The sequence below is a fragment of the Phaethon aethereus genome, assembly GCF_964289735.1.
Source record: "Phaethon aethereus genome assembly, chromosome: 13".
Lineage (NCBI taxonomy): Eukaryota > Metazoa > Chordata > Aves > Phaethontiformes > Phaethontidae > Phaethon > Phaethon aethereus.
In genome coordinates this window covers 19,552,257-19,565,991 of record NC_138589.1, presented here as the reverse complement: position 1 = coordinate 19,565,991, position 13,735 = coordinate 19,552,257, and the positions used below count along the sequence as shown (strand labels likewise).

The window sequence follows — 13,735 nt, the reverse complement described above, 5'->3', positions numbered from 1 at the left end:
CAAGGAACACAATCAGCAGCTACCTATGAAAAACAAACAGGATTGCTATATACCCTTCCACAATGATGTTAACCGAGGCAGAAGATTTGAAATGAAGTAGGTACAGAACAGAGCACATGGTCAGGAAATCATAAATTAAAACTCTCATACCACATTTTTGAGTGTGGGTATATGAACGAAGCACTAATGTACCTATTTCTCAAACAGGACAGAGAACATTGAAGAAGAACAGACAATTAAGAAAGTCACCTTTTTCCAGACAGCAAAGCACTGATTACATGGCATTCAGATCTTCAAGTAAACATTTTATACCAAAATCAGCAGCATCTAAATTAAAGGAATCGCAGCAATATAACTCCTACCTAAATCAGCTGCCATGAGATTAATCCCTTTTCACTGGTAAAGGATCTATACTCAGATTGTCCCTCTGCAAAACCAGTTAGCTAATAGTGAAGGTGTAGAAGAAAACTGTATAAAATTTACATTGCTTTTTTAATACATTAAAGACAAAATAAAAAGCTCTGCTCCCACCTGGTGGCAAAAAATAGTACAGAAACAGTAAAAGACTAGAAAGTTAGCTTAAAGCTGAAGTGTCTTGGACAAGATAAAAACTTTTTCATTTATGGCAAGCAGTTCTAGCTTTACGGTTGTCACAAAACAGTTTTAACTTAAAATTTATTACTAAATCACAGCTTTAGGTTTTAAGAGTACAACATACTCCACATGCATGGGTTCATAAAAACCATAAGCACTTGCTTATACACTTTTTTTTTTTAAATTGAGTTAACTGTGTTTGTGACATCTAAGTGAAAAATACACAGAAATATAAGTTATTCTGACAGACAACTTCTCAACAGACAATTTTAAGTAACGAAACCATTACTGACTACAGAGGGGATGAGAGGCAGGCATATACTTCTGGGTATTCCGAATAAAAACATCCAGGTCAGCTTCTGGTTAGAGTAGAAAACTTTAACTTGAAGCTGTCATAAACAAAACACCATCATACTTGTAAATTAGCTTGTAGCATAAATAGCAGGATCTTGCTCAAGCTTTTTCACATGCGTACCATTTCACAGATTTAAAATAATTATTTTTGTTCCAACACTCATGAGTCAGTGACACAAAATGAAACCAACTGGAAACTTTTCTTCGTATTTTCTGACCAAGTCTGCCAAAACAAATCTCATACACATTCTAGCATTTCTCATTAGAACCACAAATATGGCAGGACCAATGGTCAGAGCCTTTATATCACGCATTGCCTTTCCTGATGCACCTTCTGGACAGTTTCTTATTGTTATTCTTGATAAGGAAATAGCTAGCATTGTTTCTGAATAAAATCATATTGTTTACAGTGGTTAAGGATAATTCCTCGAAATTTGAAAGACAGACCTCTCAAACAGCAAATCAATAAATATAAAAACTATTTCCTGCATTAGAAATTCTGAAGCAGGACCTATTTAGACATTACACTTAAGCTACTTTAAGTGTCCAGGAATTTCATCTACTTTGGCATAAATGTATTAATACTCTTCTCTTCTTGTAATAGAATGCATTACAATATTGTAAATACTGGATAATACAACACACCATTTTCATAGCAAACATTTCTAATGCGTTCTTCCTACTACAGTAGCATGCAGCTGAATGCAACCAGCCTATTTGAAAAAAAAAAAAAATCACAGATCACTTAAATACATTGTTTGACAGGTAGCAATAGTTCTACTGCATCTGGGATAATGACATGGTAATGCCTCATTGGAATATTTACTCAGGGGATTCAAAACTAGCTTATTTAAATTACATCTTTCTTAGCAGTGCTTGAACACTTATTAAGAACATTAACAGAGGGTTCTTCTCTATCAATATTGCACGCTCCTGTTTACAAGCGGAGTTAATACCTTTCCAGTGTAACATCCACTCATGTGTATTAACTATACCTGCAATCTTTATGGCTACAGGATCCTCTGAAACTGGAACAGGCCCTTCTTTGACTTCAACCTGTTTTTCAGGGACCAGAGTAGATGTGGCAGGAGGGGTATACTTAGTCTCAACATAGATCACAGATGTGGAAGCAGAGGGCTTGGAATTGTGAAAAAGACTAGCCCACGATTTTGCAGGCTGATTAACAGGGACTGATCCTGCAACCGGGACTGTTGCCTCAGTAGTAGGTGAAGCTTCCTCAGGCTTAGCTTGGTCTGAGTCAGTGCTTTCCACAGTGTGCAATTCTACCCCATTGGCAGCTGTGTCCTCCCCAGAGGATTCAAGTGTTTGTCCATTAGAAACGCCAAGGATTTCAGTAGTATCAGTACCAGCATAAGACTGTACAACAGCTGTCCTTAAAGGGCTATCTCTGCCAGTCTCTGAGGGGACGCAAAACTGTTCAGAATTAGTAACACGGCATATCTCAGGCTGCCCTGCAGTCCTGGTATTGTCTAGTGCGCTAGAAACAGAATCATCAGAGACAGCTTCATTAATGAAGTCCACAGAATTGTCTGGGCTGTTGCAAGTCCTTGGTGTGGCCAGGGAGGGTATATCCCCCGTCAGTTCCGTATCCTCCGTGCTTATACTGTTTAGTCCCGATGAATTTGCGTGGCCATTTACAAGAGCTTCTGGGGGAGCAATGCCGTCACTGACGTCTTCCAAGTAACTGTAGTATCCAGGCGGTCTTTTTTTCTTCTTTTTACGTTCCCTTTGTCCAAGGCCTCCAGACAAGCCATCGTTTTCAGCGTTAGAACCGCTGTCCAAAGTGAGGGTTGGATCAGTGAACTGGCAGTCAATGGAGTTGTAGTTTGTTTCACTGAGAGTATCATCAGCAGTTTTCTGAGCAGGTGCACAACTGAGAATGAATTCTGGAGCCTGAGGATTCAGAGTACTTGAAATACTGTAGTCTGTGTTATTTAGCACAGATGACTGTGTCTCAATAACTTCATTAACACCAAATTCAATTCTCTGATACTCTTCTCCTGGGTAAGAGAAAGCAAACCTGAGTTAGTGAATGACATCTAATCAAAAAGTTAAAAAAAAAAAACAAACACAAGAACAAACCCCCATATATTCCTGCAACTCAAGAAACAAACTACATTCCCTCAGACTAAAATAATTCTTATTCTCTATCTCAAGCCTGAAGGCCATTTCAAAACATCATTCTCCTAAAGACAACAGAGTACGATTCAGGTTTTCTTAAACAGAGTATGTAATTTTCCAAATCTCTGCACAGTTCCTGCAAATAACACCTATTAGAATGGCCTATTAAGAAAAACTATTAAAGCCCAATGACTTCAGCGATAGTCTGCATTAAGTTAATTACTGGGCAATTGTGTATAAAATATAGTGCAATATTTAACTCCACACTACTTCTAAAGCCAGTCTTTTCCAATGACAATTACAAAATCCAAGCCTTTACCTGTTTAACTTTTAAAAATAATTTCCACATGTGGAGTCTGTTTTTTGGGGTGGCTTGCTTGGTTTGGTTTTCTTGGTGTGTAAAGATCTATCGTAATACTTAACAGCTGAAAGCTATTTTTCATTAATTGTATGGCAACACTGCAATTCCAGCTTTTGAAACTCGGCTCATCAGTAATTTATCTAATTTTATCACAGTTTCATTTATTACTATATGAAAATATTATATATATAGGACTACATGATTTTATGACAAGGAATACAATAGATACACCTCAACCTAAGCCTGTGTTCAACTTGTGCATACAAGGAATACTGAAAAATTTATGAACAGAGTGGGTTTGGAGTTGGTTTATTGGTTTGGGTTTTGTTGAGGTTTTTTGGTGTTTTATGTATTTAGTTATTTACTTACCCTGGAACTTTGACATGGTCTTTAAAGAAACACTAAGAAATATTCTCATGGCAGGCTACAGTATCACAAAATACTGTCAGACACAAAGTACTACAATTTCATGGAACTTCATTAGTTTTATAATGCATGTGTGCCAACTAGTAACACTGAACACTTCAGTTACAACTATTTCTGTAACTATCAAATAAAGAGATAAAATTAATGAAAATGAGTGTTGGGAATGTTAAAAGGTAAGCTCCCGTTTTAGTACTTAAAGTTTCGTACGTCCTTCTATGATGTGTATGTTACTGTTTCAAAGACATTAATTTTAATATTCTCGATTTCCTCAAATATGAGGGGGCTAAAGAACAGATTTCAAATTTTCAAGACTCTTGCTAGAGAACCAAACAACACTAGATATTATTGCCAAAGGAATAAAAGCAGATACACCACTAAAGTTTAAAGATTTTCTGCAACTTACATTATGTATGACGTTAACAAATGCATATTTTCAAGTATACCACAGACACTCACTAAAAATGAGGTGGTTTGGGTTTTGGGTTAGTTTTTTGGTTGTTTCATTGGTTTTTTTCTTTTAAACACATCAAAAAGCAAGCAACAGTTCCTAAGGAAAGAAGTTATTCACACATCCAAAGAAATAATCCTATGGGACAACAGAGCCTAGCGGAGAACGTTTTGATACATTACTGTCAACATAATGGTTTGAAATTCTCAAAATACTTTCTTGAAAGGTCCACTGACAAAAATTCTAGCTTTAAAAAAAGTGAAAGAAACAAACTATAGGGTACATATTTTTAAATATCAACTGAAGAGTAGCAAACATTCAATCTGTGTTGAAGTCTGACTTACACATGCAATACCAACATATTATGAATTAATGAACAAAGGTATATAATACGGATGTTAATTGCTTTTCTGCTTTAATCTATTAACTTGAGAAGTAAACACATTTCACATATCACTTTCAAATCTTGCTGCCAGTCAGACTAAAGGAAACTTTAAAAAATAAAAAGAGATAAAAACTCTCCACAGGCATCTGTTTTCTCTAAATCACATCAACAAGAGCCTGAATTTCAAGTTTTCTTCAGCTCTCTCCTACACCCATGAGAAAGCATTTTATACACAACGTCTGTTAGTCCACCCTTCACCAACCACTTCTGCAATCACTGACTAGCTATCACCAATCAGAAAAGAGGGCTTAAGTTTCTTTTTAAAAAAATCAGCAGCCTAGAGGCAGGGATGTGGAAAGCTGCTGCCTGATACCACTTAAGAGGGAAGGGCTGGGAGATCTCAGGCATCACCTTAATTGTTTAGCAGCAACACTAACTGGTTGACAGTGCCATACGCTGGCTGACCTGGCAGGACACACACAGCTCAAAACCAGCCACAGCTTCACGTGCTTGCAAATGCAGGGCATGGGGTTTTAACGGATACGGGACACAAATCCACAACAAAACTATCCCTCATTAGTTCATCTGCTTATGGAGCAACTTGTTAGTTCAAGCATGAACCAAGAGCTAGTTCTTTACCCTCTGTTACAACAGTAAAAAGCACAAGCAACAACTGGTAACACCTAATATTCCTCCAGCCATGACAAGAATGAATTACTGGGCACGTTTCAAATCCCTACCAGTTCAAAATAATCTGGGACTTCTGTTTCTTTTCCAAAATACTAGTTAAAAAAAAATTGCTTCAAAACAAAGAACATGTTTTCCCTTTGTGGGCAAGTTAAGTCTACCACATCCAAAAGTGAAAGTTCTCACTTCTGCACTCCTCTCCTCCTCTCCTCTCCAGCAAGCTTTCAGCACTTGGATTACTGAAAGCTAACCTAGCAAAATAAAAATAATCCAAGCAAGTATTTTTTTCCTGTTTTGGAGAATTTATCAGCTTATTGTACATTAGACAATCACAAGAGCCAACTCACGGCAAGTAGGGAGCACAAAAAAAACCATCTCTCTTAAAATCGTGCCACAATTGTAATTTAGCGGAAGGTGCAACATGAACATCATGAGCTAAAATCTTGCCAAGAGCATAACAGATATCCTAGCATTTAACATACAAATTAGGAAATTACATATGGGGAATTAAACTTTACACCTTACAGCAGGATTAGAATAATAAATACCAGTAGTTACTGCATAGTTAGTCCATGGGATGACTGGCAGAAGCTCATTTGCCATAAGACTGTGTCAAGTTCCTTTGAAAAAAATAAGAGGTAATTTTTCCTATTTGTTTTGACTTTCCACTTTGCTTCTGAGCATCTTTCTTTGAATCTAATTAACAGTGCTATTTCTGAATGGACTGAAACAGAGATTACCTGTCATGAACAACATGACATGCATTACTGAAACAAGTATCAACAGATGCTCCAAGGACAAAGTCCATGTACAATAACAAAAGCTTTGAATGCACAGTACTAATTATTCTGCACAGAGTTCCTAATATTAGAGCTTTAGCCATAATTTGAGTATTCCTAGTGAGCATTAACAGATCTTCTAATTATGTAATAAAGTTAAATATTGGAGATAAGTATAGAAAAAATTAGACTATGGGAGGTGACATGGTCAGTGTGTGTCATCTCATTATTATTATAAATATTCTGCATAAGCATAGCATTCCATTTTAGTTCCCATAGCTTCTTATGCAGCCATCACAGTGGTAATACGCATGCACAGTACAGTGCAAGCTCGTTAAAGACATTTTTCAGGCAAAACCTAATTTGCTGTCATTACCTCATTACCTAATCTCAGGGCTGGGAGGGATTCTCTCAGGGTCTAGGAATGATCTGAAAAACATTTGTACAAACCAACTTTCTGTATGGCTTGTGAACATTAAAATCTCAGTCTTAAAGAACAGAACTTAAATCCATAAGTTAGACAAAGCAATATATGACTGGACGCCCCTGTCATCAACAACAGATAATTCATACCATATGGTCCTTTCAATGAACTTTCAAAACTCCTACTTAAAACTGCTCAGGGTCCTAAAACTGGACTCGTACTAAATAAAGCTCCCGAATTTTCAGAAGTGTTGCATATCTGCTTTCAAATGGAATCTGTTGTCCTTCTTTACGACTCGCTATCTCATTTGCCTTTAAATGCAAGGCCAAAATCCGTAAGCAAAATGATCAGGTGTTCTCAAACATTAATATGTGCATTTTGGCCCTCTTAAGTACTTTTGAGAAATGTCCAGTCAGATACTTCCGTTACTTTGAAAGAGATCTGAATGTCATTTTATCACTCATACACATCTGAGTAAGTCTCAGCTTCCTTGCTCTCCCCTGGATCAGGGGAAAAAAACCCCAAATACTAATTTACCTGCCACTTAAAATATTGAGAAAGTTTGGTTTAGGTAAGTATGAAGTAAGGCCAGGTTTCTTTTTCAAGTTGTAAGGTGTATGGGTCAAGAGAGTAGACGCATGACTGTTACAGCTTTAAAACAGGAACCCCGTAATGCATTTTTACATCAAGAGTCATACTTACACCCAAAAAAAAAAAAAAGTCCAGAAAAACAGCTGAGCCAGACAGGAACAAAATTGTCAAAGAGAACACTGAACAGAGCACTGCCTGCAGAGCTGTTTTCAGGTTGCAACTGCCAGAAAATAAATACTCATACTACGGCTCTTCACAGAGGGTCATCTGAATGCCACACTAGTTAGTTACTTCTTCAGTACAAGTTCTCTAGCAAGCTTCAGCCCCTCCCATTTTTACAGCTACATTCCACACAATCTTAATGTCTTGCTGAAATATTGTAGTAACGCAGTATTTCCAAATACTTACAGATCTCATTCAATAAAGGTGTTTTAAAAGGCAATCTGCCAAATATATGCATATATACCTGCTGAACAAGTTCTAAAGTTTAAATTTAAAGAGGGGTTGTAGTAAATCTAAGGAAAATGTCACAACCTTTAAGTTTTTTAAAAAATGGATGCTGATTTCTTACCATCATGAAACTTACCTGGGGACTTAATAGCACATGAAACTGTTTCATTGTAAGGGGGGAGCTGTACAAAAAAGAAGTGAAACTTATTTAAAGATCAAATGTTAATAAAGTTGCTTTATATCAGTTTCATTTCAAACATCTGAATCCTTTAAAAACAGTATCTATTAAGGTTTGACTTTCTGAGAGCATGTCTTGAACTCATGCTTCTATATTTATCAAATCCCACACTGTAGCTTCAAGTGCCCTTGCAGATTACCACAATTACTGAAAGATAAAGATTATCTTGGTTACACACCATAGGCTCATCAACTTCTCAAGTAATTCACCTCAGAGCATCAGGATCTTCATCAACAGTAACTCACCACGATTTTAAAGTGAGGAACACATCCTCTTTCTACACAAAACCTGAAGTAAAGATAGACCAAATTACCTGTGAAAGGATGAAACAAAGTTTTGCACAGGCAACAGTCACACCTAAACCTTTTGACTCCCAACCTGGTTCAGCCATAGTGTTGCCCTTGAAATATTTCAACTAAGGTGTATTCTTAATCACATTTAACAAAACCAACAATTTTTGATCATCAGCCTAAGCATAATGTAACCACAGCATATAGTTTCTACCTGGATTGTAAACATGCCTAGTATAAAACACTGGCATCATTTTATGGACTCAGTGGTTGATAAAGCATTTGCTATTGTGTATCCACAGGCGGGCAATTTCTAATCCCCCCTCACCTGCCTCCAAACTCCCCCAGCAGCTGACAGCCTACTCCTGTGCCTGCATGAACTGGTAGCCATCGCTAAGTGGCAGTCCGGCAGCTGCCTGGAGAACAGCTGAACTGTTTCTGCAGTGGGAGATAAAACACTGAGAGTATAGTGCAGTTTTATAATGCTATTCTAAATATTAATTATAATGGTGTAACAAATATCAAAGACTTTTCCATTGAAGTCTTCAGGTCTATAAAGCTACAGATACTTACATACTGCCTCCTTAAAGCACTGTAGACAACAGTGCATTGGAAGTGGCAAGAAAATTATTCCTAGAAGTCCATTATAAAAAAATGCATGAAAAGAACCATACTGTAAAATCCATTTATAAAGTATAATATATCTTAATACATTAACTTTCCAGGTCAAAAATGAGAATCAGTGGGTCAGAAAGAGGGTCCAAGCCATTAAGAACCTATTACCCATATTGATACTGAACACAGATTCAATGCAATTTTATAGTTAAGAGCTAAAAAAGGTACTCTAGAAGTCTACAGTCAACAGTGTATGATAAACTGGTAATTCTTGGGTATCTTCCACTTCAAATAGCTTAAGAAAATACAAAGTAAAAAAAAAATTAAAAAATACAGTAGTCTACCTATTGGTCCCTGACATATCCCATTAATCAACAGCACCTTTGCGAAACAGCAATTTCCGAGTTGACCTGTTTCATACAACTGGGTCATGTGAATCATCTCAGTCAAAAGGTATCTGATAGAACATGTATTAAAAATGCCATGTAAAAAGAGACATTCTAGATAACTTTTAGCTTTAACCAGTCCCTTGCCTCAGTCCACCCTTTAGTCTGTAGGTAAGGGACTGCAGAAGGACACGAGCATCAGTGGATGCTGGGACTCCCAGAACTGGCACGGTCCCCAGCAGAATGTATGTCAAACACTACTGCAGTACTATAATGTCAGTCTTGTCCTTCTTGAATTTCACCCTATTTTTTTCAGGTCACTTTTCTCTGAAATACCTGCACAGTGTATTACTAATAAGCGTAATTTTTATTTCATCATCCAGATAATTAAAACATTGAACTGAACCAGATCAAGGACAAACTTAAGGAACATTATTCAACACAGTTTATTTTGATAGCTAACCAGTAAGTGGTACACTTGAGACAGTTATAAAATGAAGTAACACTGGTTTGAATGCTATAGGTTCATGTTTCCTCAACATACTTCATAAGAATAGCTTTATATAAGTCAAGATATGACATTTTCATCTTCCATAATGTGTTAGAATAGCTGATGTAGGACACTTAAGGTGACACTACATAGGATGCAAACGTCATACTGCTGCTACTGTATTTAATGGTGGGAAAACAGCAATATAATTAGAAGAAACGTGTATTACCTGAAGATCTATCCTGCATTACTTTTCACCTACCAGAGAAGATAGAAAGCTATTCCTAAAGGCAAGTAGAAGCTATCTTTTTCTTTCTAAACTTCCCCCTGCCTCCCATTCCCTTCATGCACTTTTCTTATTTAGCAGTATACTATACTAATTACACTTGGAAAATTAAGTTGCAGGAAACTAAGTCGCATTAACAGTGGTCATCAGGTTTGTAAAAAGTGACAAAAGAATTTCGTCACCTACAGTTGAAGTGTTCATTTCCTTTATGTTGAGAGGGGGAGGATGGAAGCATGACTGAAATGTTTGAATGGAAATGTCTGGAGGAAAGACATGGAAATTGATCTTGAGGAAAATTATTTTTCAATTTCAATTATTCCAAGTCTCCTAGGAGACTAGGACAATGGCATAATACTCTTCCCTACAGAGGAAAATCGCTTCTTCACTCTTTACCACGAACTACAGAGAGTAAGAGTCTACAATACTATCTGCAGTATGTTATGAACTCAGTCACACAAAGATAACTGTTTCCACTCTGTGGTTCTTGCTGCCACTGTAATGAGTTCATTACTGATCCATTTCTCAGATCTCACGGCACAACCTTCCTTCTAAGCATGGCTTTCATGAGTAGCAGTGCTCCATCTGTCAAAAAAACATCAAGAATCCCTGTGCTTCAAAAGGCTCACAAGATTTAGAAGCCCACCTTACTTATAACCAAGAACACTGATGAAAAAGTTCTCTATAGCCACTTCTAAAAAAAGCAGTCAAAGCTGAGGTAATAGGGCTTAATAACTCGCTTTCAACATCCTATCACTACAATGTCAGCTATTGCAGCTCTGAAAGATGAGAAGCATAAGGTGAATAATAAATTTCTTATTTCTAAAAATTGACTTAACATCCACATACATGGAAAGAAGCCTCCTGTTCAATATCTTCAGTTTGTAAATTAGCAAGCTACGAGAATGACAAAAAACAATTCTATTGTCATATTTCAAATATGCACAAGAGATTTAGAAATAATATTTTAAAGCTACAAGAAGTTTAAAGTATATCTTACCTCAACAGAGCATCGTGGAGTCACAAAGAACTGATTAAATTCATCAGGGCTGAACTCTCCAAAAATATACTAAAAATAAAAGGGAAGGATCTTTGTTAAAGAAGGATTTATATTCAATACAATCAATATATTCATAGTAAAAATTAAGATACTAGCATTCAAAAAGACCTGTGTGGTGGGAGCCAGAAACTCATCTGTTCACATCCCAACAACTCTCATTCCTTCCCAAGTCTTTAGCAAAGTACTTTAGGCTCTAAAACTGCATACAACGCATTTTCCTTCAAATTCCCACTAGAGGTAATCACAGCACAAACTGCAGCTCATCCTGTGGCCAGTTTTAAACCAACATGTAGCATGAGAAGTTGCATCCGTTCATAAAAGCCCTAGGCACAAGCTGGTTTACTTTCTAAAACACAGATACCTACCCTTCACAACAGAAAAAAAAAACAACCCAAGAATTCCTTTTCCAGAGTTGTGCTAAACTAGTAAGTTACATGGGACTAATGATACCACTACCTCAGTGCACGAGCACAAAACTGAAACTGCACAGAAAAATACACAAGATCTAAATATCATCAATTTTGGTACAGCTGCTTTTATGAATTTTGTAACCCCTGTGCCTGAAACTCTGCATAAGAAACCCAAGATGAAATATCTTTTCCCAACATTATTTTCCTGCACCCTTTTACATATTTTGCATCTGTATTTCTATGGAAAAAAAATAAGTACCTAACAAGACCTCAAAACAACACAACAGCCAAAAAAACAGAACACCAAAACAAACACTAAAATGAGTTTATATTTAGTTTACAGAAAATGAAACATTCTCAATAAAAAGGCCTGATATGTTGGCATTTAACAGCACCTGGAATTTTCTATAAACTTCCACCACCAGTTGTAACTAGACGAATAGCAGCTAAACATTCAGGACAGCAGAGAGATACTGGGACAGAAAGAAGCTGAACAAGGAATTGCATGAACTGACAAAATAGACAAGAGGACTGGAAAATACCACTAATAACACATTCTTGGCATGTGAAAGGATATTCACATTAAGAGTCACTAGACACAAATATCATGGCTATGGATAAAAGCAGGTCAGTTTGGTCCAGCACCTTACAGCTTACCAATCTCATTCATCTTAAATGACCCTCAGAGTACACTGAAGACAGTTCTTTGCTACCCTCCAGCCTTCCATCAGAAAACCGAGGCAGACACCACCTTTTTCATCAGTGTCGTATCTTGTTCACAGTAAACCCTTAGGCTTGGCTGTATTAAGATACAACTACCTAGACTGGGAGTTGAACCATAGAAAAACAATTCTCAATTTGAAAAATCATCTCTAGTTAAGTGCAGGCTGTTACCAAAAACTGCAGATACCAAAAACTGTAATTCAATCACAGTATTTTTTTTTTAAGATTTTAGGTGGTTTATTCCAATAAAATTCATGTACTTGCTTTTTGCATGACTCACAGCCATCTACATTCATAAATTTCAGAGCTTAAGTTTAAGCTAAATTCCACAGCAATTACAAAATGCAGTTTTCTTACACAAAAAGTGATTTATACATATATCACCTCTATGTGGCACGAGATTAACCATTTTAATGCCTTTCAGTGTCTTTAAACAAATATTAACATAATCTGGTTTAGTCAACAAACAATTCTAACAGTCAAACCAAACTGGAACATCTGTGATAGAAACCCATGAAGCACAGTGAAACATTTAATGCTTTAAATAACTGTCATATAACCAACTGCTACCTACCAACTGAGACAGAACAACCCCTAAACAGAACAGGATCCCTAAATTGTACTTGAGTGAATGGCTTCACAGTTCTTGGCACAGAACTTAAAGTTGGCTTATGCTCTCAATATAACCAAGTCATTTTTGTTTAGTAACATACCAGCTAGAATTTATCATATTCCAAAAACATGCCTACAAAAAACACTTGCTGAATCATAACTAAATTACATTTTTAGAAGATACTTTTGATGCAGTCATGCAACAAAACAAACCAATAATCTCAACTATAGACTATTAAAAGTTACATAAATCCAACTCTAATTTCTCCATATCATAACACAGTCTTTTCATTTATCTGCATTTTTAACCGAGGTATCACAGGCCTCGTACTCCTTTCTGAGGAAAAGAAAGTGCTACTTTTTAATTAGGGAATACAAGACAAAAGTTAAACTAAGTGACCATTAGTATTGTCTTAATGGAACCATTTTACTACATAAAGATGTATTCACATCAGGAAATGTGTCTAAGCAACTGTTTCTTCAGAATTTAAAACAGGATATTAAAAATTTACCAACATCTAATACAAAAACCAATCCTAGTTGGACTATAGCGCAAAAAGACCCATTCCATTTGTGCCTGAAGAAACTAGAATTTTATTGGTTTTTATGAGGCTTTATTTAATAATGTTTTATACCTGTAAGCACAAAGTAAACAAGTTAAAAGATCCCTGCCTAATAAACTGCCTAAAAATACTGTTTCAAAATAAACTAATTAGGTCATATGACTGATGACATTAAACCTATCCAACTTAAGTGACCTTCCTGTCCTCTGCCTCTCAAGTCAGCCTCATCTCTCAAGAAATAAATTTCTGCAAGCTGCACACACAGCACCCTCTGCTAGCACGACAGAATTATCTACTGTTTTAAGGCAACACCACATGGTGACATGAAAAAGCACTGAGATACGACATCACTTGGCAACTATAATAATCTCTACAAAAAAAAGACTGGGGTGGAGGGGAAGCCATTGCATTTTAAACAACTTGA

General features: G+C 36.5%; 1 protein-coding gene across 1 annotated transcript in view; it reads right to left on the bottom strand.

Moving 5' to 3' along the window:
• The window catches only part of USP10 (ubiquitin specific peptidase 10), a gene marked incomplete at its 5' end in the record, with an annotated part of 55,146 nt that overhangs the window by 23,089 nt on the left and 18,322 nt on the right, over positions 1–13,735 (bottom strand). Inside the window, 3 exons of the mRNA XM_082005746.1 lie at positions 1,944–2,969; positions 7,763–7,823; positions 10,944–11,012. Of these exons, the coding sequence (XP_081861872.1) occupies positions 1,944–2,969; positions 7,763–7,823; positions 10,944–11,012 (1,156 nt within the window). The remainder of the gene's footprint in view (positions 1–1,943; positions 2,970–7,762; positions 7,824–10,943; positions 11,013–13,735) is intronic.